The sequence below is a fragment of the Strigops habroptila genome, chromosome 3 (genome assembly GCF_004027225.2).
Source record: "Strigops habroptila isolate Jane chromosome 3, bStrHab1.2.pri, whole genome shotgun sequence".
Taxonomy (NCBI): Eukaryota; Metazoa; Chordata; class Aves; order Psittaciformes; family Psittacidae; genus Strigops; species Strigops habroptila.
This window is the reverse complement of record NC_044279.2, coordinates 14,292,470-14,319,892: the sequence shown is the minus strand read 5'-3', so window position 1 is coordinate 14,319,892 and position 27,423 is coordinate 14,292,470. Positions and strand designations below refer to the sequence as shown.

General features: G+C 38.7%; 1 protein-coding gene across 5 annotated transcripts in view; it reads left to right on the top strand.

Annotated features, from left to right (window-relative positions):
- SRPK2 (SRSF protein kinase 2) overlaps window positions 1–27,423 on the top strand; it is a 144,028-nt gene that overhangs the window by 21,711 nt on the left and 94,894 nt on the right. The window contains exon 3 of one of the 5 annotated variants that reach the window (XM_030478861.1): window positions 24,427–24,490. The exons of 2 other annotated variants lie outside the window; for them this stretch is intronic. In XM_030478861.1, coding sequence (XP_030334721.1) covers window positions 24,453–24,490 — 38 coding nt within the window. In that variant the 5' untranslated portion in view covers window positions 24,427–24,452. Of the gene's footprint in view, window positions 1–24,203; window positions 24,491–24,987; window positions 25,078–27,423 lie in introns of those variants that run through there. 2 more of the 5 variants (XM_030478860.1, XM_030478859.1) reach the window with 2 other exon arrangements.

The window sequence follows — 27,423 nt, the reverse complement described above, 5'->3', positions numbered from 1 at the left end:
CTGATTACATTATCTTAATAAATACTATTAACTGTCAAAATTAGAGTGGGAAGGAAAGGGAAAAGGGTACTTCTGTCTCCTTATTTAAATTGTGGGCATAGTTAAATAATTTTTTTCCCCCAAAATCAGCATAAATACTAACCGGAATTGTCATTAAGAAAAAAGCACTCCTGGATGACCTTGTCATCCCTTTTGCTGCTGAGAGTGTGCTTTATGCATGACACATTGTACTTCCTTGTACTTCTGAATGAATGAGGAAAACTGTGGATTTATGTTTTGTAGCAAGAGTAAGTTCCCTGTATTACAATGGTCTTTATAGTCCTGGTGTTTGATTTTTACGTTTCAGAGAGGAGGTGTGACAGCTGTTGCATGACATAAATATGTAGCTTGAGAATTTGGCTGAGTTTTCTTGGGTCATGAGATTTTTATGGTTTTCATGTTCCTCTAAGCATGAAGGCAGTTGTGCCCAGTTTTTGTCTCAGAACTGCTTTATGCTTACCTTATGTGGCTTCAGTTAATATTGTTTGGAGAAATTCTCAGGCTTTTTTCCTTCAGTTTTCAGAATGAAAGGAATTTAAGTGTTGGCTCCATTAGACTCCAAGACTTGCTAAAATTAGGGCTGACTTGTCAGACTTGAGATGCTGTGATTTGGTTTGCCTTTGCATTTGCTATTTCATAAACAGAAGCATTTTTTAGTGATACACCTATACTAATATGCAGATTTAATGGAGAATTTGAAGTTAACTTCTACAAAACCTTGGAAAAGAGCTGATTTTGATGCATAACAGTGGATCTATTGCAGTACCCCCGCAGTGATTTTTTTTTTTTTGACCTAGAGTTTGCTGTCTGGCTGCAGCTCAGCTTTGCAAAGTGTGCTTTTGTGTTCTGCAAACCTGGAACTTCTCTCTGACAGGGATTTGTGAATGCATTTGTGACTCTGGCTATGGTGGAATGTGTGTAGAAAGCAAAGCTTTCGGATGATCTCATCACTGTTTTTACAACTAAAACTTACTATTTTAATTTTTGAAGTATTAGTTATTCCTATCCTACGAGTCTATCTGAGTATCTTAACTGCAATAATCAGGAGTGTGGATTTGGCTTTATAGATGTGGTATTTCAGACTGTAATATGTATGTTATGGTCCACTGGGGTTATAATTTCAAAGAGAGACCCATAGGTATCAATTTTATGCTGTTCTTTAGCTTGTGCAGTATTTTGTAACAATGCATAGAGAAATGATCAGTGTGAGTGAAGCTGATCCTGTTATTTAAATTTTTGAATTCCATTAGGATGATGTCATTGCCTTAAGTGTGGCATTTTGCACTTGCACTGAGGTGAAAAGTGTGAAACAGGCAGAAGTGGTTGAAAAGCTCATACTCAGTTGTGTGAGAAGATCAGTCAAAGCACTAGTCTTCCTATATCAAATTAAAACACCAAAAAATACAAGGGGACACAGCTTAATTTGAATACCAGCAGAACGGGGAGAGGAAGCTAATTTTACTTTAAATAAATTAGATCACTGAGGAGGCTGCTTGGGAATTATTTAAAAAATGTAATCATAGAAATTAGCATATTAAATTTTTCTGGGTCAGATTTGGGGAATGAAGTTTTAAACCAGGCATTAGGGCATTTATTCATATTATGTGAAGGCTTCTGTGGAGATACAAACCCAAAGCAACTAGGAATACTTAGCTACTTACTTAGGCAACGAGGGGGGTGGGGGTGGCAAATCTGACTTGTAAAGGAAAAACCTCACAGTCACTTACAGGGGGCTGAAACATGCATAATTAAAATATTAAGTCACGGTGGATTATTCCAGCATGAGCCTACTTCTGAATTTGCTTCATTATTTGATTGTGATGCTACTGGTGATGAACTGAAATCAAGAACTTTGGTAATTTAATAAATCCATTATAAGGAGATGAATATGATTAGATTTATAACCTCAGTGGTGGTGTGCTGATTTTTAGGTACTTGCAGCAATGCGTATGTTTGAATCAAGTGTTCTTGAATTGCTGTTTTAAATACATCAGTAAATCACACTTCTATTTTGCATAAGACCTACATTTAACTTTGTTTTGTACACTTCATGTTGCTCATTTTTCATGTTACTCGGAGCACATTGATATTCTAAATTGAACAAACCATTGGGGTTTTTGTAGTAATTTGGGCTAGGTAAATTCCTACACGACCTTTAATAAAGGTCGTGTAGGAATATAACCTCAGATTCGTGAAAGCTTTAGGCTACTACTTTCAATGTGTGACATGTCAGAGGTCACTTAGACTTTTAGGTAGACAAAGGAGACCTTTCACTCTCATATCAGACATGAGCTAGTGGGAATCTCCAAATAAATTCCTTCTTTATGTGCATCTCATTTACGGTTATTAAATTACCAAATAAAAGTTTAATGCTGTTTTAGGCACTCGGAATGTTTGTACAGTCAGATTCTCCATCAGAGCAGGAATTGTCAGATCTAAAGCAGATAAAAATTAAGAGGGTGGGTTTAATGCTTGTGATGTTTTAAACAGGACATGTACTTTTTTTATCCCTTCAAGTGACATATGTGTGCTACAGAATCTCCAAAAGTAGAATTGTCAGACTCATTTGGGGACTGACAAATCTTTTATCTATCTAATACTATATGTGTTTTAGAAAGTATTTGTTCATTTTGCCTACTGTTGATACTTCTGTTAGAGAAGACTGAAGATGTTAGAAGTTCTTCTGTGTAGCAGTATCTTTATCTTAACTGTACAGTTATAAACCTGGACCCCTAATACATTTTCCAGTGCTTTGGTTAGAAAATAATTAGCTAGCTAATAGCCTGTAAGTAAAGGGAAAAGATAAATTCCCGTGAATGTTCTCAAGATGTTTAAATTTGGAGGAATATTTGATTTTCAGTCTGCCTTCCAAGAGAAAAAAAAAAATTGTTCTGAGCCTTATTAATTCCAGGTTTTTATCTGATTTTCCCGTTGGCACTGATTTCAGCTTTCAGGACACAGGCCACTAGTATAAGACGACTGAGTTATGTAAGGATTGCATGGTGTTACACGTCTGAAATTCCTTTGGCAAACAGTTATGGTATGACCTGAATCGGCAGTTAGCAATGCAGAGTCTTGTGTACTTATTGAAATTCTTCATCCCATTTGTGGCTGAATTGTAAGTTGCTCACTCTGTGATGCTGCTGGACAGCATCTGCAGACCCGTATTGACTAGGCAGTTCCTAAGCACAATTACAGTGACCTGGTCGGGGGAAGTTCAAGACTCCATGTCTTGTCCAGGGACCTTTCTTTCTGCTTCAGTCCTGACTGGTTTCTAGCTTTGTTAAAGTCTGAATCGTCATCTTAGAAAAATAAGAAAAAATAAGCATGTTGCCTTTTAAGAGATGCATTAAGCTACTGTACTGTGTATAGTATATATGTTCTGTTTTAGCTTTGAGGGCGATCTCTTTTTTTTGTTTAATTTTTCTTCCTGTGCATGTATTTCATTTTGCAGTTTAAACCTGATGCAGTGACTTATCTTGTAGATCATGGTAAGCTCTGTAATTGTTTTCAGTAAATAATACTGAACATTGTAATAGCTCACCATCTGCCAGGTCTCCAACAGAGAAAAATACTTTGCATTCTCTTAAATTATCCTCTTAGTAGGTTTTATATTCTTTCATTTGCCTCCTCCTAGAAAGTAATTTCGAGCTGAGGGCTCTGGAGGCCCTGTTGGACATGCCTGACTCAGGCTGGCTCATGAACTCCCTCATCAATAACAGCACCTCGGAATTTTGAGATGCATCTTTCTCATATGGAAAAATATCTCAAGCTCAAAGCCAGGTCTAGGGGTTGCTGCTTGTGGTATCTTTATTCAGAAAGAGTTACAGTGCTTCTACATTTTTGTGTTCTTTGATTGCAATGATTAAATGTACAATAGTCCACTTATTTTTAGTAATTGCAGTAGTTATTGCTTTGAAAATGAATGCTTTTAAATGTGGCCCCACAGGTTTTGATTAGTGGTCTACAACTATTAAAGCATTATCCTGTGAAACTGTGTCTCATTAGGTTTCAGAAGTTATATTTCTGCCTTTCTAGTTAGTTACCTTCTTTATTTTTAATGGGATATAGATTGAATACAACTTTCAGTTAAAGAGCTCATCACAGAGGCAAGACATTGAGATTCAGGTTTGTGTGCAGACTATATGTGAACATAAAACCAGCAGAATCGACATAAATGTTTTGAAATAAATATTGCAGATGTCCCTAAACTTGGCTATCTGACAGCCTCACAACTCAGCAGTTTGAGTAATTTTGTTCTACGTGGTTTTTCTCACTTCTAGATTTAGTTTCATGGAATTTGTTTTAATCAATTGCCTTAATGCTCGAAAAGCAAGCAACTTGAACTGCATTGTCCTGATGGTAAGGAGTGTTGGAGCCATCTCATCTGTGTGTTGATGACTATTACAATTTGAAATCTTCAGAGACCTTTCTCAGTGAGTGGGTAGTGCTTATGGCAGTGATAATGCTACGAGAGCATTACACTCAATTAACATAATTTGACTTCATTTAAAATAGGTCTTTCTGCTCAAGAATGAGAAGCAATTGATAGACAAAGGTTTTGATAGTTGTTAATTAGCTGATATTTATTTATAGGCAATCATTAGGTATATGCCCTTTGATTTTTATACATGTATACATTAAGCTGTTGTTTAACCTTTCTCTCACATGAATTGGCAAGCCACATGCAGTTAGCAATTCTGCATGCTAAATTTGTCCTTGAAGTGGATCTTAGAGCCCTCTTAGGTAGAGGAGTTTATTGTAACCTTGGATGTTGAGAGTAGATTAAGAGTGGAAGCTTTAGTGGGCAAAGGCTACTTTGATTTCTTTAGTGTCATCAAAGAACTGAGCAAAGAGACTCGTGACCATCTTTTGGAGAGCTAGTTGAGTAATTTAGTATCTTTTGTGGTTTGGGGTCAGATGTAGAAAGAAGTTGGTCGGTCATGTGATATTGTTGATAAATCCTAGCAGTCAGTGACACTGGGGTGTTACCCATTTCCTGAAACAAATGTGTGAATCAAGAGACACTGGAATATAAACATCCTGTGGCAGTCTCTCCGTATTGCTGCATGCTTAGAGGCAAAAAGCAGATAAAGGTAGTGTTAAGTGTATGCACCAGTGTTTTAAAGGTTAAAAGATATTACTGAGAGATCTCTAGTAACCTACCATTCAGGCGTATCATTCTCTAATACAGAATTCAGTTGAGATTTAAAAGAAACCTACATTTACCTAAGTTTTGTAGTTGTAGTTGTCATCCTAATGATGTCATGTAACAGCGAAGAGGAAAGTATTTCAAAGTATATGGTTCAAGAAGACATAATCATTTAATTCATAACATTTTCATATTCCTCTGAGCCATTACAACATTCTCCTTCAAAATTCTGTTTTGCATAATATTAATTCTATATGTTAAAGAAAACTGTGCTGCTAAAGAGACCATCTTGCAGATGAAATTGTGTTAGACTACCAGTTCATTTTGTGTGAAACTAGTATGGAATCATGAAGGCTCTTTGAAAAATGAAAAAGGCTAGAGTGCTTGATGTTGTGCTGTCACTTAAGATACGAAATGCAGAAGAGCATCTTAATTGAGGCTGGGAGCAATAAAATATATTTATATGCTAAAAGGCAGCTTCTCAAGTGGGTAGAAGCAATTTATGCAAGAAGGAAAATATATATCTTATCCACCAACTTGATTACTGCAGGATCATCCCTTTGAGTCCTTGCAAGAAGCATGTGGAATGTGTTCTATTGCTTATTTTGGCCAAAGTAGCCTTTTAAAATTTTTTCATCAGTATTCGCTGTTAAGCTGATCCAGCTCGTTTTTTATCATCTACACTTGCCCACTGTGTTCCTCCCTCGTGTGCACATGTGATTGCATTGTCTGTCTCTTCATATCTGTCAACGTTGTAAGCCTTGCCCACTCATTCCTTACGTCTTGTAAATGCTCCGTTCTTCCTCCCATGGTGTTCCTTTTCCTATAAATACCCTTCATCACCAACATTTGTAGCAGCTACACTCCTCTTCTTCAACCTCCTTAGCCATTTCTACTGTCATATCCATAAGGAGACGACGGGATGATGGGGATGGTTGGCAATTGCATTGCTGTAATTTATCAACGTTGCCTGTATATATGCATTTATAAATGCTTTTATCTCCTCATGGCTGCCTTTTCTTCCCCCACAGTATACTCCTTGTATTCCTGTAGACTCTTCATTTGAAGAAGCAGTCTTGTCTTTGTGTTTTTATATGGAACAATGTGTCCTAGCCTTAACTGAGGCTAACGTAATGTAAATGCTATATAAGAATACGTTATTATGTAAGGCGTTCTGACTGGCGTAAATAGGAGCCTCAGCATTTGCTGTGAACTCTCTCTGGTGGCAGTGTTGGAGGACTTAGCAAGAAAGTGAATCTTAAACCAGCTTTAATACCATAACAAGGATATGCATTTGGAGCACACTTACCCGAGTATTTCTTTGTAAAGGTACAAAAAATGCCTACAGTGTGCAAAGGAAAAAACCTATGTGATTTTAATTGGAAGGCAATGTGACAGTCCTCAGAAGGGAGACTTGTCACTGGGGATCTCCACTTTCCATAGTCACTGGAAAAAACCAATACGTTTATCTTTTGAATGAACTTCTGTGTCAATGAAACAAATGTATCCCGATACTTACTGGGCATGATCGTAGTTGAAAGGTTGGACCAGATGATGCTTTAGGTCCCTTCCAACCTGGTATTCTATGATTCTATGGCAGATTCTAGTTTTTTGAGGAACCACATGCAGTATAGCTGAGATGAGAGAAAAACAGTGCTTCAACAGCATCATCAGTGCCAAGAGTTCTCTACAGCATTTTGCTTACAAAGAGAGAGAAGGCAGTATTATAATCAGTCTGCCTTGAGGAATACCAAATGAAAAAGATGAGTAATGATTTTTTTTAAAGCAGTAAAGCAAACTGTTAAGTAGCAGGGATTACTAGAGGGATTTAGCGTTAAACATGGACTGCAATAAAATATCGATTTTAACCTTTTTCCACTTCACTGCCTACTGAAGGTTTTCATTAAGGGTTAGCATGTACTTTGTCAAAATGAGTCTTACAGGGCAGAACTTACGTCTGTGATAAACATGTGCTCTTCTTTCAGAGAGCTGGTCTAGCTCTGTTGGTATAGCAAGGCTGAAATGTTTTTTGCCTCAGCATTGGAAACCTGTGATGAAACCTCCTGTGAGATCTCCAAACCTGGGAATTACTGAACTGACCGAGAAGGTCTGATGGCTTGAAGTGAATAATATTAAATCAGTAACAATTGTTTCAGGTAGCTGCAGGGTGTACAGCTTTGTGTTTAAAAATGGAAAACACAACTATTCACCATGTTTGTTTTCCTAGTTACTACATAGCTATTTGCATATGCTTTTCAAATTCAGTAGGAGGTCCCTGGTTTTTGAGCCAGTCACAGCAATGCCACAGGATAACAAAGTTATTTGAGAAAATGAACCCAGCCTCATAAAGTTGCCATCTGGGGAAAAAAAAAAGAAAAATTGCTTTGTTTTTAGTCCATATTTATGATTTTTCTCCAGACTTTACTAAAAGGTTGAGCTTCATCTCCAGTGTTCAGGTCTTGGCAGAAGTGTGTCTCTCATGTTATACTGCTGTCACTATGTAATCCGTGCTGTCTTTGGGGAAAGAAAACATCCTTTAGAAATTCTCTTATTAAATGCTCCCACACAGCATAAAAGAGATGAGTGGTCTAAAACATGTTTTCTCTGAGCACGTTCTTTCTGAGTGGATCTCAAAAGGTGAACATGCAGCTTCGAACATATGGATAGTCTGTGTGGTACACAAAATAGTCCAAGGACAAGGCGAAAAAAAAAAAGGGAATCCTTGACATGATTTAAGAAGGTAGAATTGAGTGAGGGAAGACGAGTAAAGACCTGCCAGAGGGCTTCAACTGTGATTCTGGCTAATAATGCCACATGTGAGTAATACACGCAGATCACAGGTTTGCTTTTGGCATGCACTAGCAGCTAATGATGTGCAGGGTTTTATCTGTCCTTGCATGGCCGAAGTGCGGTTTAGCCTTGCCAAAAACCTTTTAGCTGGCAAAGAGGGCTAGGTCTTAGCTGTAAACTTTCAAACCTTCAAGACAAAATTTGTGAAAATAGCAGCAATCTGGAATATTGGATCATGGTGGGTGTTCCAAGGACAAGAGGGAGGAGGAAGGTCCTCTTCATACTGATGAAAGTGAGAGCTTTGCGTGACAAGCAGTATTGAAAAACCAGTTTAGGCTGGAAGCTCTGGCTTGAGCAGAGACCTTAAGAACAATGAAAAACATGCCAACGTTGCCCTGGGTTTCAAACAAAGTGATGAATAAAGGAAACTACCTTTACAGAGGCAAAAATAGACTCTGCCCAGTTGCTGTACACCGAGATTGTCAGGGCTAACACCTAACAGTTGGGCACTTCTGGTATTTGTAGCCTTGTAATGACTAAGAATCCCACTGCTGTGTGATCCCTCTGCTATTTCAGGCTGTTTTGCAGAACACTGATACCCCCATCTCCGAGGAGAGGTTAAAAGGAAAAACGAAAAAAATGTGAAGTAAAGGGAAAACAAATTATCTTCCGTTGACTGTTTTTTGTGGTGCTGTGCCAGAAATGCACACAAAGTAGTGCAGGATGGTTGTATTTTATATATTTATTTTAAAAATCTGATTAAAAGTATCTCACGCAACTGTACTTGCTTGGACACTTCAGCATGCCTATGCTGTTGTCAGGAGTATGCTGTAGAGATGTCTGGGTTTGCTTTGGTACCAAACTGTATGCATGGCAGTATGCAGGACATGAGCCTACCCGCCCTGGCGCCATCACTAGGCAGCTTGGGTTAGCTTCTTTGAAGGTACATGGGCATTCTGACGCTAGGTTAATTGGCAGAGTAAAATCATCCTTTGTGACATGGTTTAATAATAACAGCTAGCTACAATTTAGATAATATTTTCACTTTAATGATCACACTTCTGGCTTCAATTATAACTGTATATTATCTATTCTTTAAGCCATCTGCATAATTTATTTCAGTATCAACATTTATAATCAAAGTAGTAAGTTGGAAACTGAAAGACACTATGTGTCAGCCCTTTGGGATAGGCTTTGCTACCCAGCAGAAGGTGCTATCTTTGTTCATTGGCCTTTTTTCTTTTTTGACTGTTGCTTGGATTATGGAACACTGATTTTTATTCCATCATTCAGCCACCTCCTACTAGACTTGTTAAAACCTTAGTTCAATGAATGGCTACAGGACTAAGTCTTTTATTGTTTAACTGTTCCATTCAGTCACTTTTTGATTGTTGTTTGCTAAAATGTGCCCTACTGTAAGGTAGTGAAGCCTTTCCAGTGAGTAGCAATTTGAGGATTGTGTCTCAAACCTGCTGTGTGTCTAAAACCTTTTCTTCTGACATTAATTCACATGTTCATACATTAACTCACAATATGGTATTTGCTCCGAAGTTTAAAAGAAGGATATAAAATGCACAGCTGAGTTGAAAAGGGTCAATAATGATTGGATGTGGCAACATCCAGAGTCTTTCAGAGCCTGGCTCTGGCTGCAGAACACAGATCCTGACCATACGTGCTCTGGAGCACTCGCACTCTGGGGACAATATAGTGGCTACACCGATATCTCTTTTGTAGTGATGACTATAACAGTGTATTTATTCCCACTGAAGGTTTAAATTCTCTGGGGCAGTAAATAAAAATACTGATTCTGCAGTGGCCCTTAGTGTAGTTTTTATGAGTTTGGTTTGATGACCAGAAGTTTCATGTGTATAGAGATTTGGAGCCATATAGGGCTGAAATGTTCTTATAGTCCTGTGTGTATCTTTAAATCCACAAATACATCTGCTTAGACTTATCCCATGTAACTTTATCAATCTTAGAGTTACATCACTAAAATTTCCCTGTGCTGTTCTGTACTTCATTGTTTATCTTGCCACAATACTGTTTTAAAATTATTTAGCATCTGTGTTACTTTACACAAATATGAATATGAGAATGAATGAAATCCAGCAGAAATTTCTGTTGGACTTTTTTCCCTGTCCAGGTTTTTTTAAATTTATTTTTCTTGGCCAACACACCCATGCTCTCTTCTTTCAGTTCTTAACATGAAGCACTTACAACATTTTTTTTATCTCCACTGGTACTCTCCCTGATTCGTTGTGCCTTTCCTGCCTTCAAACTTCGTCATATCCATGTTATTTTCTTTTTCAAAGAATAAGAGATGTTAATGTGATTGATGGCTTGCCTCTATATAGGGGAATTTATGTGCTAATGTAGCTATATTAATACCTGTTTTTAACCTTTATCATATGTGGATTGCAGTGAATAATAGCAATTTAAAAAACATTTTGAACATCTTAAGTTTCTGAACATCTGAGTGACTCCACTGTAAACTAAAGAAACAAGCTGTAGCCTTGCTTCCCTGCATATAATTTACGGAAAGGAAGTGAGTCAGTGTAATTAATACACAAAGAAGGGTGACATTAAATGATATTTTCTTCCCATGTTAAATCACAACAGGAATCGGAAACCAAATAGGTGAAGATTATATGCACTGATGCAGCTACCTGAATCCATCCTGTCATGTGGATGTCTGCAGTGGAGGCATCTACATCTGATCTGGTTATCCAGACGTCTTCATTATTGGTGGAGAGACACTGGCACTTGGGGGGATTCATCTTGTTTGGGGTTAGATGAACCTGTCCTGGACTTCCCGCTTCCTCGTTTACATCAGAAGGAGCCTGTGGTAACTCAGAGGTGGACACAAACAGGCAGAATTCGTTTAAGCAGTCTAAAAGTTAGTAGTTAAAAATTATCATCGTGCCTCTTCAGTCAGTTCCTGCAGAAGAAGCTACCACAGGAAGGCAACTTCTTCTCTCTTTAAAAATAATGCTGACATCCTCAATGTCTCCATAGTACTCTAGGGATTTATACACTACGGATGCTGGTTTGACAGCTTTTGAAACTGTTCCAGCTAGATTCTTAAGAGGATGTTTGGACATAGCCAAGTGTAATGTAAAATAACTTAATTTACGCCTTCTTACATACTCCTTCTGCATCTGGCTTTTTCTTTATCTAGTCACCTGTACACTTTCTTAAGCAGACTAACAAAGAAACAAAATAATTCTAATAATTATTCTTCGAGGATAAAGCAAGCCTGGATATTTTATCACTTTCAGTCACTTTTCCTGTTCATATTTCGAAGTGAAAATAAACCAGGGCAGTGTTAAATCTTGCTGTCACTTTATTCCTGCTGGAGGAGTGGTTTGATGACTCACATCGATTGGGAGTTTTTCCAGTTTTAACACAGCATTTGGGGGTGTTGCGTATCAAAAAAAAAAAAAAAAGGCAAGCTCTTCTCCCATGTCTTCTAGTAAAATAAGCATGAAAAAATAACAGCAAAATAAATAAAAGTCTGAAAAATATTGTATTTTCAAATGCACATTTTACTTTTTGTGTCCATGGTGTCATTCTGTCTTATTTTTAAGTTTGGGGGTTTTTTCATGGGCGAAAGCTGAATTCCTAATGTAAAAAAGCAGATGCTCCGGGTTCTCTAAATAGACTTTAAGAAATATATTTAGAGAATAGGTACAAATTGTACTCAGTATCTCACATTTTCCATTATATAGGAACCTCCAAACCATGATTTTAAATGTCAGATGCTGGGTACAACTCATGGACCTGCCACTTCCTCAGCTGCTCCTGTCATTGCTTAGTTGCTTGTTGGAGTAGAAGGAGCAGTGCAGGATGGTGGGGGGCAGTAGTAACCTGCTTACTGTCATGTCCCTCTTTTTTGCGGGAGAGAGGAATGATGTGCTGTTTTCCAGTAGATGTTCTGGTGTATTGTGTAGATTAGAAGAGCACAAGTTGATCTTCTTTAAAATATTCAAAGTGCTCTTCCCTTCCTTCTCCTAAACAACCACACATCGGCTCACTTAAGTTGAGCACATTTGCTACATTCAGTGTTTTCCCTTGCAAGATTTAGTCCTTGTCTTTTTTTAGTTTGCTGTTCTTCCTACACTCTCCTGAGCTTTCTCATCCTTCTTTGTCTACTGTCTTCAGCTAGCTATTTTTGCCTTGGCAGCATACCTTTTCTCCCTCTGACCGTTATTCCCTTCTCCTTCTCCCAGAATTTTTGCTTTATTTTATTCCTGCTTCATTCTTCTCTCTCTCGGTGATGTCTGCTGATTTTATTTTGCTCCCTGTGTCTCCCAACAGTCTCTGCTCTCTCACGTCTTTTCCTTCATGTAGTTCTTAATTGACATTTGGAGGTAAATTGGTATTTCCTATGACTTTACAAAATGACATTGTTTAGAATCAACTTGTAAGGTTGGCTCGTCTTCTGTTGCTTATTACTTCATGTTATCCTTCCTTTTTATGCATATATATATCTCATGGTGGGTGTTAAATACCAGGAGCAGATGAAGATTCTATAAATTTACTTATATTCTGGCTTTCCTCTGAGTAGAGTGAAGTAGTAATGGCATCTAAAATACATATAATCATTGAAGTGTGTTTCCTTCACTTGCCAGGGAGCCAGGATGATCATCAGTAGGCTTTGTTTGGGCTAGACCTGGCCAGTCATGTTGAAACTTGACTGATCTGATTTTCAAGCACGTATCTTCTGTGACTGTAAACTTAGATATTTTAAGGAATGGTAAATAGGATACTGAATAGGAAGAGAATCCAGATAATTTAACTTTGCTCTTTCATGGGGTTTGCAATTTTATTTAACATAGTTTTCTATGTTTTTCCCTGTGTTTATAAAAGGGGAAATTCTCAAACGATGGACCCTTTCTCTGAGCCATCAGTGAAACCTAAAGTAGCAGATAGAGCTACTATCTACGTGCGAGTAGATACATTGCCAGTAGATTACATGCCGGTCTGTTTGGTTTTTTCTTCCCATTTTCCTTTTCCTTTTGATGTACTTATGACTATTTGCATTGGTCTATTTTTTAAACCAAGTTTCTTTTAGTTTCCGTAGGGTTTTATTTTTCCAAAAGACATAACTGTTGGCAATCTGTTCAACTTTGTGCATTGTTTAAGTGTTGCTGTAACAGCTGCCAAAATTAGAATGATGTTGTTGAAAACCTAAATTTATAGATGCTTCTTGCCAGCAGTTGATGTCAAAGTGTTTTTCTCTGCTCACGTACGCAGCAGAAGACTGAATGTACAGGAGTTCTACCTTTGCGGTTTGAAGAAAAAATTGGCTGGGTATGGGCATGTTTAAGTGACATCATTTGCTGACTCATTAGATGCCAGCCACCAGGGCTGAGACCTGGTAGCGTTGCAGGGGAGGGGAAGGCTGAGTGACGAACATCCACACTTTTAGCGGCGTCGCTCAACAAAATCCGCTCCGTACCGTGTAGGAGAAGATGGGAGGAACGGAAGGGCCATGACGAGCTACTGAATGATGTCACCACACGTTTGCAGGGTGGATGGCGATGACTCACCACCTGCATCACTGTGGCTTCACTGCAGAAGAAGCTGTTTGTAGCCAGCTTTTAGACAAGGCAATACCCCGGTTCTCATGTGGTTGCTGAATAAGCAATGGGGAAGTCAGATGGAGAAGGGGAGAGGGTGTGAAAAGAAAACAGAGCTAAAAGAAATCCTGGAAGTCTTAATGCTCAAGAGGTGAGCTTCCAAACCTTCAAAGCACACTGAATTTTTCATCAGCAATAGCTGATTATGATATAATTTAGATGACACACTAATGGGGGGGGGGGGGGGAAGGCAGCGGCAATGCAAATAACTTTACTGATTGCAAGATCACATCTCATGTCTGGACAGACCTCTGTTTTATATAAATACCTCCATTACTGTGGTTACTTTTAACGCCTTTCATTCCTGTGGAAATATTTTGTCTTTATGAGCCGGAATGTTTTCTGATAAGATTTTTTTAAATTTCTTATTCCTTTTCTTAAATCTCCCAGTAAAAGTTTGCAGATATTTCTCCAGATCACTTTCCAGTCAATTGTTGTTGTTGCGTAAGAATAATGTTTCTTTAAACAAAAAAAAAATCAACATGGCATTTCTTTGAAGAACAGAGCAAAAGCAAAGCAAGGGGATATTTTTTACATGCATCTGCATGCGTGTTGTATGTTTTATCTATAAAATTAAAAATACTCCTCATGGAAGTCCTTCAGGACAAGAACGCTTTCATAGCTCTCCCTTAACTGGAAGCACCTCATGTATTTTCTTTCCATTTTTGTGAGCATAGTATGTTCTTTTCCTACACATTCAATACATGTATATATTATGCTGTAATTACATTATAAAGACAGGCACCTGAAGATGTAAAGGTATTTCTTTTCCTTTGCAAAATAGAAAATGTAAATAGAAGAACGTCCTTTAAGATTTTGTCTGAGTGCCAGGTTATCAGCGTTAGGGTATTTAACATTTGTATCAGTTTCAATAAATACGTTCTTGTGTTTCTACTATGTGCACTCTTAGCTAGGGAGAAGCCCAGTAATAAAATCCCCAGTGGCTTTTCATGTTGCAGTGTAAATCCAGGGCACTGGCAACTAAAGAGTGAAAATGATATACATGAGGAACACACTTGAAATATAATTAGAAGGTTCCTCCTTTCGTGGGCACTGCATGCATGTTTAAAATTTGTCATCAGTACAATTTTATCTCCAGTAATAATTTTCAGATATAATTTTCCTATATAATAGCTTTACTAAAAATACTGTTTCTGAAAGCTTAAACTTGTTCAAGATGTGATGTAAGAATAGGCAGATCTATTTAGTTAGCTAAAAAAATAAAAAGATGCTATATTAATGGAGAACCATACTTCTCAGGTACGATTGTTAACAGCTTTATTGTTGCTACTAGTTCTTCATTACAATAGGTGATGATTTCCTTCTGTAGAGTGTGTTGGGGTTTTTTGCTTTCACTGGCAATGTTATGGTAGCAGGAAGGCAGATCCCCGTGTGAGAGCAGCTATGATTACAGGTAGCAAAAGTGTGTTTCAGATGACTGGAAAGTGGAGATGTTCCACAGCAAGTTTCTGCTGCTTGCTTCACCTCAGAGGTAACAAAAGTGGTGTGTGCTGGAGCCAAATCCAAAGCCAGTTCCTTGCAGTAATTGATGTTGGTCTGGCAGGCTCTAACAGAGGATTTCACTGTCCTTCAAGAGTTTGTATTGGCCCTTCAGTTGTTTTTTCAATAAGAAACAAGCTGCAAAGAGCATGCTGAAGGATGGCTAACTGGTTGGATACAGAAATTCAAGGTTTGTTGTAATATTGGGAAGGTTGCTGTGAGACTAAGCCTTAATATTTCATTCAGTGCTGCCAGTGATTCCCAGAACCTAGACTGCACAGTGGACAGGCTAATTTACACAGAAGTTGTACAGTGTCCAAATGAAGGAAGTATAGGTAAAGCCAGATGGATATTGGGTATTATTTGGCAAGTGTGGCATAGTAAGCTGACATCAGTGTCTTGGGTTTGGCAGTTTTAATGGTAGCTGATGATGCCCTTCCTGCTGTCTTCCACACATGCTCTCATTCTTTCTTCTTTCTATTTTGTTTCATGGTGGTTTTTGTTTGTTTGGGGTTTTTTTGTTGTTGTTGTTTTTTCCCCCGCCTTGTCGCTTTCTGTGTAAACAATAAGGAACATCTTAACTGAAGTTTGACAGGGACAACTGTGTTCCTGAAGAGTTATGCTTTGGATAGATGATCACCATATGGGCCCATGTCCCAGTGGGACGCAACTCCCTGCTGAAGTGGAGGTTTTCGGCTTGCTTTGTGCTCAGGATGGCAGGTACTTTTTTGATGGAGCTTTTTCTGGGGCCCTTTTGTCCTTCTACAAGGCCAGGAAGGGTGAAACACACCCTGTCTCTTGTTCTAGAGGAACAGAGCTCTGTTCTTTACAGGTGAGAATTCAAGGAGTATAAGAGCCTGATGATGTGCAGGATAAGGAATGTTGAAAACCTTGAAAGAGTATTTGGAAAAGCCAGTTACGTAGATGCTGTGATGATGATCACAATATAAAAACTTTAACAGAACGTGCTGAAAAGCATTCTGTGAATATCCTGTCAAAATATCTCAATTTAAAAATATTTCTACTATAAGGATTTCTAACTGTAAAAATTGAAACAAAAAGTAAAACCAGAAAGCTTTTTAGAACAGTGAATGATAATAAAAAGTAAGGAGAAATTCTAGCCTGGAGTTTAAGGTTATAACATGTATTCAATAATTGTGACCCAGTTTAAACCTTCTGGGTAAATCATGTAGCTTCATCTCCTAGGAGAGGCAGGAATCAGAATGCGTGCAAGATTTATGAGTCATTGCTTTAGACTTTAGAAGGTAACATATGCTTGACTCGGTTTGGATGAATAGAAACCTGTTTTTTTTCTTAAGACTGTAATTTAATTTGTCATTTTGCAACATTAGAGCAATTTATTTTTTCCATGAATGTTGAAGAAAAAGCATATAACAAATGAGTGGAAAAATAATAGTATTTGAAAATTTGAATAGCACTTAAGGCATTTAGGCAAATTGTAGACCTGAAAGGAAATGCTATTATTGAAAGAATCCTAACACAATAACAATTGTACACTAGATTGTAAAAGGAATACATTAGAAATATTTCAGACTAGAAATCAGAAATTACCCATTGTGTACAGTGAGTTAAGACAGTAAAGATACTGTATGTGGTTTGGCGTGAAAAACTTATCAAACCATTATCATGCCAGAGATTGAATTTCTTTCAGCTTTGGTAGAAAAGCTGACCATGCACACCCAGTAAACCATTTGGGTGGCTCTAGACAAGGTTTAGGAAAAACAGCTAATCATTTATTGTTTTAACTAACACTGATAACTTCTTAAACTACTGTCTTTAGCTACCTTATGTACAACAGTTCCTACATGAAGCTGTTTTGTGGCTAGTAATAGGAAGCAATTGGCAGCTGATTTTAAAGGACATGAGGATACATTTTAACAAACTTCCTGAATATTTTGATGTTGGAGTTTTTTTCCCCTGGAATGGATAAATTTATAGGAATAGGCTTTCTGTTTTGCAGCAACTCGCAAGAAGTGTTCTCAACTCTGTCCCTGTCCCTTCCAAACAAAACTTTCTCATGAAGGTTAAATACATATAAATAATAAAGTTAACACAACATAAATAATATAAACTATATAATATAAAGTTAATACATATAAATAATACATTTAAATACATAAATAATTAGAGAATAAAAAGCAGAGTCATATTTGGGGCTAATAATGTTTTCTTTGTGCTTTACTGGTATTTACCCTGAGAAGTAGTTATGAAAAAAGAAGTTTAAATTTTCTTTATTTTTTTTTTCCTTTGAAGAATGGCTTTTTGTCCAACCGCAGAATTCCAAACAAACATTGGCAGAGCTGGTTATTGCCCTGAGAGGGGAGCAGGGAGGGAAAAGCAACAAGTTGGTGCTGGGCGTGCATCTGGTACGCAGCAAATGCTGCAGACCCAGGAGAACTACTGGAATGAAGAATTCCTCTTAATGTCATCTTTTTTTCAGTCAGCACTTTGTTAATGAATACTCCAGCCTGGCAAAAGATCAAATGCCAGCTTATGTCAACATGGCTTAGTTTAAGTTACGTGGGTGACTTAACCTATGTATTTGAATTTCTTTTAAGTTTAACTGTAATTTTGTTTCCCTGGGTTTATAATGGGCCATTTTTAGAGTAATTGTGGCATATCTTAATGCTTTTCTTCTTTACTACCTGATGCTTCCTCAAGTTTATCTATAAACTTCCTTCAAAGATTTCTATATATAAATGTAAACAAGAAGCTCAAGTATTTGACTGTTAAAAATTCTTCAGAGGTATAAAGTATGTGACTTAGGCTGTATATTTATGTATTTGGAAACTAAATATTTAAACAAGTGAAAGGCAAATTCATCTGTGTATTTGTATGCCTTTTTTTCCTTTTGGAGAAGCAGAAACAAACCTGACTGTAGGGTGGATGTTCTCAAGCTTCTGGTTTCCACCCTGAGACCTCCTGCAGTGTCTGCTTCCTCCCTACAGTGTTTCATTCCTTTCTGTATCCCATGCTTTCCCTTGTCCTCATTACAGTGAAATGAAGTTTTAAAATGATAGTGCTAGTGTTGCCATTTTTCTTGAATAAAAAACCATCGTTCAGTAAGTTCTCAATGAATGGTCTTCAATTTTCCTCTGCAAAATAAGGAACAGCAACCATTAAAGGTATATGCGGCCCTTCAGATTTGGCTTTTGCTTCCATTTGTATTAATGAGAACAGCGCTAAACAACAAGCAGTGTCACCTGGATGAAAGATGTCTGTCTTTAAGAAGCAGAATAGACTTATCTCTTGGGTACTAATGAGGTGGCAGCTGTTTTGGAGGAAAACAGGTTTTCCTCAGAGTATTCTGTAAAGTGCTATTTTTCAACCTCAAGGCAGGTATAAAAATCTCACTTTGGAAGGATAGCAGTGATCTCACTATGAATATATTCATAGAATCATAGAATGGTTTGGGTTGGAAAGGTCATCTAGCTCCAACCTAAAGGTTAAGGTCATCTAGCTCCAACCCCCTGCCATAGGCAGGGACGCCTCACACTAGACCATGTCACCAAAGGCTCTGTCCAACCTGGCCTTGAACACTGTCAGGGATGGAGCATTCACTACTTCTTTGGGCAACCAATTCCAGTGCCTCACCACCCTCACAGGGAAGAACTTCCTTGTATCTAACCTGAACTTCCCCTGTTTAAGTTTAAACCCATTCCCTCTTGTCCTATCAGTACAGTCGCTGATGAAGAGTCCCTCTCCAGCATCCTTGTATGAATATTCTTTAAAAGTAGCCAAGTAGATGATTCCAGTAGAGTTTTAAGTATAACTGAAATGTGTAAAATCAGTGTTTCTGTATGTCTGAGATTGCCAGGAAAAGGCCAGATGCAACCTATGGTTTCTTAAGAAAAGAAAAAAAAAAAAGCAGGGGGAGTCTTGGGCCTGTGTCTTAACATATACACTGCACAGAAGATGGAAGAAAAGCACTGAACCTGATAGTCTATGATCAGGCTAGATTAACAAAACGCGCATAAGCTTACTTATTAATTAAAAACAAAGTATATTTTTCTTGCATCTGTTTAGTATAATGTTCATTTTAAAAGGGATGTATGGAATTTGATGTGTCAGGAGTTTACATCACAACAAATTGAAAGCAGTATGTTCAGCTGCCACTTTTTCTCTCTCCCTTTTCCCAAAAGGAAATAAATAAAGAAAAAAAAAAAAGCAAGCTGTGTTAGTTGAGTTCTGCAACAGTGGTTCTCTGCCCTGGATAAACTTAATACATGAACTGTCAGTAAAATATTTTAATCTTGACTGATGAATGTGTTGTACACCACGAGATAACCTGTTTGTAATAGATATGGTTAAGTTTTTAGCGAAACAGAGACTTCTGTCAGTTGACTTTGAAATACTGACCTGTACCCATATGTCATAGGGAACAGTCTGTGCAGTGTTGTATATGTCGTATACCTTGTCTGCACTTACCCATCTGTGCTTAAGCAGCAGCTAGGGTTTTTTTTTTTTCCTTTATTGTAGAGAACTCTTGTTTTTTATTTACTGGCAAAACCAAACAGAACTCCAGGCTAGACCTGCTTCCTGTTCTCTTTTTTTTTTTCCAGATTATGTGTATTTTCCTCAGAGGTTCCCAATTTCCATATCAGATTTTTTTTTTTTTCTTGTTCTTTAACATTATTGAAACAAAATAGCTTCTCATCTTTGGCTTGTCTTGAGAGTTATTTCCCCCTTACCCTTTCTGAGGCAGTTTGTTCTAGATTCGTTGTGGAAGCTTTAGGCTTCTTGGAGCCTTTGGCATGATGCTCTCCTACAAATCCCCTTTGAGTTTAGAAACTGCCAGTATCGCTTTGTAGGGCTCTTCTCTCCATTTTTCCAAGCCTCCAGTCTCCTCTTTTTCTGGCAGAGCAAATGATCTCTCTGAAAAAGGAGATTCCTTCCTATTTTAACTTGTATCTGATACCTTGTTCTCTGATCTAACCCACAACCTACACCTGAACATCTCAGAGAGGGCAAACAACTGACCTAAAAAAAACCAACCCAAAAAGCTGAGCACAGATCCCTGTAAATGGTTAATCTCTGCTTTGCTTTGGTTTAAAAAAACAAAAATGTGATGATTATGAAGCCATTTTGGGCAGTGCAGAGCCTTTCTGAGCTTGTTTTTTGTTTTCATTCAATTGCAGCTTCAGTAGTACAGCTTTAGAGACTTAGTGTGTCTGCTTCGCTCAGGCCTTGGATGAGAGCCAATTGTCTGCCACTTGATCTGTACACAGAGTAAAATCACTCAAAGTGAGCTGATAAAGTGCATGAAACCACTGAGAAGTTGGTGACAATGATACTGCTGCCCATACCTGAGTTGATTGTAATTTTGTAGCTCGGGAAATCTATTGTGTTAGCTGCTGCTTTGAGACTTGCAGGCACTGATTTTCATTCATTTTTTTTCAGCCAGAGTGTTATGATCTGTTCCTCTGGATGTGGTTCTACTTACAGTGCCATCTTTTTGTTGCCTCTGAAATCAGGACAGGCCAAAAATCTTCAGTGAGAACATAAGTGTTGGCTCCCTAAGCAGAGATTCACTGTATGTCTCTGTGCTGATCAATACAGGCATCCAATAACTCATAAAAGCCATTAAAGGTGGTGTTCATTGAATTGTAACAGGTCCTGAATAGCCCAGCATTTACCCCTGTGCCACAGCACTAAAACTTTTTATTTTACTTGGAGGTTAACAACTATTACTGTGATTTGCATTCTCTGGGCTGCAAAGGCTGGTTGAGTGGGTGGTAGAATAACCAGAATTTGAAGGGTTTTCTCTTTTTTTATTTGGACTTGGGATGCAATTTGTATGTTCTAATAAATTCTGTAAAAGAGCCCAGATTTCTGGACATGTAATTTATAAATAATCAAACTAAACAAGTGATAACATTGATGTTTCTGCAGCCTTTTTAATCTTCTGGGCTAAAAGGCATTTAGTGTAAAACTCATATGTCTGGTTTTGGTGATATTATTTCCAGTGTGGGTTTTGTATCAGGAGTGATAATGGTGGTATTGGCCTGACCTTTGGGGTACACAGTATGGATGTGTACAGATTTGCTTTTGAAAATGAACCAAATGGGTCCATTTGCAAAAATCTCAGCAGAGGCAAAAGATAGGTAAATCCCAAATAAGAAAATATTTCGAATTCACAGGAGAGAAGCAGAGGGGAAAGAAAGAAAAACCTCAAAACCTTGTACTGGAGGTTTTATCAACCTGTGGAATGGAACACTCATTAATGATGCTAGAATTTTTTTTTCTGTGACATCTCATTTCATTTAAGTTCTTATTGCTCTATTAAATGAATCTTTGTTGCCAGAAGTAAAACTCAATTATGTGTTGGAATACCATTAGAGAGAAATGTCCTTGTGCATCTCTTAGAGCATCCAGGCACTTCCAAGTTTGGAGAGAAGTAGCTTGTCTTTGATTTTGTTTTTAACATCTTGTAGTGTGTTGTTAGCAATAAAGTGTAAGTGTAATAATCTCTAGGCATCCATTGAAAACCCTATATAGAGCCTTGCTTATGGAATGGATCAGTTGATAACTTTATTCCAAGCTCTGTGGATATCATTTTGCCATGAAATCTTATGTTGTTAATATGTTTATATAATCCATTTTAAATTTTAACAGGTTAAATATCTTCAGATGGAATTAAAAAATTGTTGCATTAAGAGATTGAGGAACAGATTTAGTCAGTGTCAAGGGTCTGTGGTAGGGGCAATGATCTTTAGTTTACGCCTCCAAATTGTCCATTTTATCTCTGTCCAAAAGTGAGGATAAACAACTGAGAGAGCTGTCTTCTAACATTCCTTCATACAGAAGAGGGAAAAAAAGTAGAGCACTGAAGGGCTAAGTTTTCTCCACAAAGCTGTCCAAACCTTTAGTCTCCTCCATCCCACAGAAATGTCTGTGGTGTAGCTTTTAGTGCTGACAACTCCAGTGTGTTTTCACAATGTGCAACGGAGCATCTTGTTCTTGTTGAGCCATATTGGGTCAGAGCATGAACAGAGAGAATCCATAAGGAATTGCAGGTGTGCTGGTCCTTAAGAAAAAAAGTACATATACTTTCTTTTAACCTCTGTAATACGAAGTAGTCTGTATTCAGACACTTGTCAAAGTAGTTTATTTCTGAATTTTCTTAAAGGCAGTCTCTTTCACAGAAACGTTTTTGCAGTGTTCTGAATACCTGGTTCAGTCCTGCAGTAGATGTTTAAATAGGTAACAATATATCCAGTGCACTCCATGATTTGTGTAATCAGCACCAACGTTATATGTTGCACTAAAAATCTGTATTAAAATAACTGTGTGATTGTATAGTTGAAAATGAAGAGGTATTAAAGCCCTTTGTGGAGCTTTTATGCAGTACTGCATAGTTCTTAATGACACATCAGACTTTTTTTACTGTAATGTGAGTGGGTCTTTCACTGATGGGATGAATATTCAGTATTTTCAGTTCTTAGACACTGTGCAGTTCTAAGTCCTACTTAATAGCCATTTTTGAGACTGCACTGATTACAGAAGTATCTGATTTGTTGTTTGGGGGTGCTCACTGGTGTTTTATCTGGTTGTTGGCTTGTTTTTTAACTGGAAAAACCCCAGTACCCCAGGGAGTTCGGTTGATGTTGCAATACAGCAAGCTGGAGAACTGAGGCATAGAAGGGAAAATGCACATGGCCTACACGAGAACTGCTTTGACCTTGCGGTAATGAGGTCCAAGAGACTAGATCAGCCAGCTTGTTCTTCAGCATGGTGCACCTCTGAAGCTGCCCAGAGCCTGGGAGATTTCCCAGCCGCCAGCGTGGATGTTCCTGTGGCAACTGAACTTCTGCTTGTGTTGGGATGAGTCTGGATGGGCAAAGAAGTCTCCTGGCATCTGTGACTGGAAAAGTACCTGCTGCCTGGGATGGGCAATGGTAAAGGGAGTTCTGCATGGTGCTTGCAGGCACACAGTGAAGCTAGTTGTTGGCATACTGGAGTTTCAAAGACTTGTCTTGGAAGCTTTGAGAAGCATCTATCTAGTCTGGGTGTTAGAAGTGGGGCTCTGTGTGGAGGTATCTCTGGTCAGTATGTTTTGGGAAGAAAAGTGGCATATGCTTAACCAGGTGATGATCATGGCTAATTTGCAACCCTTCTACCAGAGCATGAGAGTGATAAACTCATTTAAGTAGTAATAATTTTTTAACTTTGGTTAAAAAAGAAAAATCTAGTTTCTCTTCTGTTCTCAGAAATTTCTGAGGCTTTGTATGTGAAGTATGTGTAAAGAAAGAAAGAGGTTAAAGCTCTCCTTGTAGAATAGTTAATCCCAAACAGCTGAAGTTTACTTTAGTTATAAACAAGTGGATATAGTCCACGTTGCACAAGTCTTACCACTATTTCCATAGGTGGCACTACGGTCTGTGGTGAGGGTAGGATCTTACGATGATGCTTGCATCTGTGACATTGTTCTTTGGGGTTTTATGGGTCACAGACCTCCCGATCACAGAACTCCTGGTGAACTCTGTTCTGCTTTGGCTTTGTGGTACCAGTGAGAGGTGGGATGAGGACACATGTCCCCGTGGTGTAAGGGCTGGGTGCCGGTGCTGGTCACGGCAGTGCTGCGGTGTGGGCCCATGTTGGCCTGGTGCGTGTTTGTTGCCAGTGCCAGGGTGGCGGTTAGTGGATACTAAATACATGGGGGAAGATTAAATACTACTGTTCAAAGTATATTAGGAGGAAATGAGAGGCAGGGCACTGAAATATAAATATAATATGCGTGGTGTTTCCCACGTCTGATTTCCAACCCGCGTATGAAAGTAGTGATTTAAGACTTGATTCTTTGTGACAAAAATGATTCAAAGAGCCATATTTTTCAGGGCTCTCGATCTGAAGCTTTTCGAGGGTGCCCGACACAGCTTCAGTAACGAACCGGGAAGCTCATCCCTGCCATAAATCCTTCGTTTCGGGATTTCCCCCCTGAGGAGCTCCCCTCCGCGCGCCCGCTGGCAGCGGCTGCGGCAGGACCCGCCCGGTAGCCGTGCCGGCCGCCGCTGAGGCGAGGCGCTCCCCCCCTCCCCGCCCGCGGAATGGTTCCGCCCGCGGAATGGTTCCGCCCGCCGCCGTGCGCAGTCATGTGCGCGGTCCGGCGCGGCGCCTCCCGCCTCGTCCCCTCAGCGCGGCTGGGCCGGGCTCGCACAGGCGCCGGGTCCTGCGGCCTCCTCCCGGACAAAAGGGCGTAGGGAAGCGAAGTCGCCTGGGCAGTAAGGCTGTGGAAAGCGAGGGCAGGCGGTCTCGGTTGTGAATATTTTCTGATTTTTCCAGAAATCAAGCAGAAGATTGAGCTGCTGATGTCAGTTAACTCTGAGAAGTCGTCCTCTTCAGAAAGGTACAGCTGCATCTCCTGCATGAGCGGTTCATGGTGTAGCACTGCCGAGCGGCGCGCAGGGCTGTGCTCCTTCCCTCGGCACGTTTGCTGGCGTTCTGTACGTTCTGCATGCTGGTTATTGTACCGCATCCATCGAACCTCTCTTTTCGGTTAAGCTTTGTGCGTTTTTGCAGAGATTTGTTTTATCATTTTATTATTTCTTTTTTAATGAAGCCTGCCGGGCTGTAGCATGCGATTCATACTACAGCAGGCTGCTGGCTTGTGTGTGCTGGTGCTGCAGACCCTGCTCCTTCCCACTGCCGTGCAAACAGCATCTCTAAATTCGCCTGTAAAGACCTCGCATTCTTGTGTTGCAGGAAACCGTTCCACGGTTGCAAAGGGTTCCTTTCAATTTAGATGCATAGGAGATAGAACTTGGTGAAGCGTTTCGTGTCCTGTTATGTGGAAAGGGAGTGTCCTTTGCAAAGTAGCTCAGGAATCGCAAATCCTCCAATTAGTCACATTCTGTGAGATAGATGTGATCCTTGTTCAAGTCTGTGCTAGGAAATGGAGCAGTCGCTGCATGCAGTAATGGTTCATGCCTGCAGGTAAGGACAAAATGACTCAGAAGTGTTTTTAAAGCAATTATTTTATCTGCCAGTCAGATTATTACAATTTCAAGTAGCTGTTTCGTTTCGAAGAAATATTCCGGGGTACTAAATGCACATTTAAGTTTTCTGACATAAAATAATCTGCTGATTATTTTGTCGATTTTCAGTGATCCAGCCCTGCTCACTTCTGCTTTGCTTGCGGCTGAATTCTAGAAGAGGTTTTTATTTGCAGAATTGCTTAAATCCAAAGCAACAGATTTCTTTTTTTTCCACCCAAAATTATTTACAGTAATCTTTTTGGCTGTATGCAAAAAACCATCCGAACGTTCTATTTTGCCATGTTAACATTGGACATTGGCAAAACCCCCCATATTTAAGCACTCAAACTGTATGTTTAGCTGAAATTATTGTCTGAAGTATATTTTAATGAATGGCTCAGCATAGAAGGACGTGATAATGCACTGGAAACTGTCTTAAAGAAGCAGGCTAAAAGGCATCTTTCAGAATGGAAGAGTGCTGTGTGGCATGGTTTTAAAAAACAAAATGAGCAGCTTAATTTGATTTATATTTGTGTAAGATACGCAGAAGCAAACTGCATTGCCTTTCACCAGCTGTAGTATAACAAAATATCAGCAATGAGAAATACAGAAAATGGTGGGGGGGAATGGGTTGTTAAGTCACCTTACCAAAATGGAGAAATATAAGAAGAGCGTTGAGAGATACTTTATTTATTTATTTATCCCAAATTAAGAACCATGAAAGAAAACCTTAAGGTTTATTTGTTTTCCTCTGTCCCACCCTGATGCCTAAAATTTTTAAATACAAGACTAATAAAATGGTGGTGATAACGAAGAGGATGATGGGGTGAAAATAGTAGAGGAAACAGGTGTTAACTTGATTTTTGGAAAGGCTTTTGTTGGCATTGCTGTGGGGGAATTTGGTATGTAATATAGATATTTATTTTATAAATATGGATGTTACACAGCACCCTAAAACTGATCAGCCTGGTTTTGGGCAAAATGTGCTCACAGTTGAACTGATAGTCCTAGACAAATAGGTCCCTGTAAAGGATTATAGCACATACTTAGAAAATGATGCATTTGTCTGAGATCCATTTAAAGGCCATTCATTAAAAAGTAATATTTTTGTAACAGCATGATGCTTTATCTTGTAATAAAGATTAAAATGTCAATGTTGTATATGCATGTAGATTTCTTCTGAGGATTTAAATATGTGGTACTGTTTATCGGGAGATTGATTTGACACATCAGCTGCACAATTTACGTGGTCAGTTGTAAATGAAAACAACTTTATGTATAATCTGAGATTATTTTTTTTTTAATAACCACATTCTTTTCACCTATCTAAAAATAGCTGGAATTTTTGTGCAAGCTGTTATGAAACAGTGCTGCCTCTCCTATTAGCTGCCAGTTCCTTTCAAGGCCCTTTTAAAATTGCTGTATAAAAGTTTTTAAAGAAAAAATAAACATTGTGGTATTGAGTGTCTGAACTGCTAAAACTGTCCTCAATCTGCTGTGTAGCAAAATTGCAGTGTGTGTTCATACCGTATGAATATGAAATTATGCATGTGTTTGACAAACACAGCAAGGGAATTTGTGCTTGCATATTTTATTACTAGTTTTTAACCTTGCTTCTGATGGTTGGTCTTTTCGAGACGCTTGAGTTCTCTGGGTGGAAATGTCAGATGGAAGATCTGAAAGAGTCCATGGCTTGTTTCTGGTTTTCCACACTAGCAGACACTGCTAGACAGTGCTTGCATAGCAGAGGGGAGGGAGGGGAGGTCCTCTGTGCATTTACAGAAACATAAAATGAAAACAGAGAAGCTCATTACTTGCCTCTTTCTTTGGTTGGTTTTTGTTTTTACAAGACAGTTTAGCATTTGTAGGCTTTCCTGCTCACTTGGCAAGTTCAACATGTTATCCTATCCTAGAGGGAAAAAAACCTGAGAAGGAAGCTGGAATATAATGGATGGCTTGGCTGTTACGGAAGATCAACATGTTAGAATCTTGCAGCATTCTCTTAGAATAGTTGGTTGGTTTGTTTTTAAGAGGCTTTTAGGAGAGATTAGTAAGAACACGAGATGAACCCTTTTGTCGAGAATCCTCTGAGATTTTAAAGACATTTCAGCCTTGAAAAGTAAATTAATACAAACTGGAGACGTTAACTCGTAGTGACATCCTTCCTTCCTTTCCCCTTATCTTCTCCCTAGAAAAACTGTAGTTGCAGATGAAGGGAATAAGATACCTGTGTTTTGTGTGTTATGGGATATTTCATTAAGCAGATACAATCAGGCAGCATCTGTAAGTCCTAGATTTCTAAGTA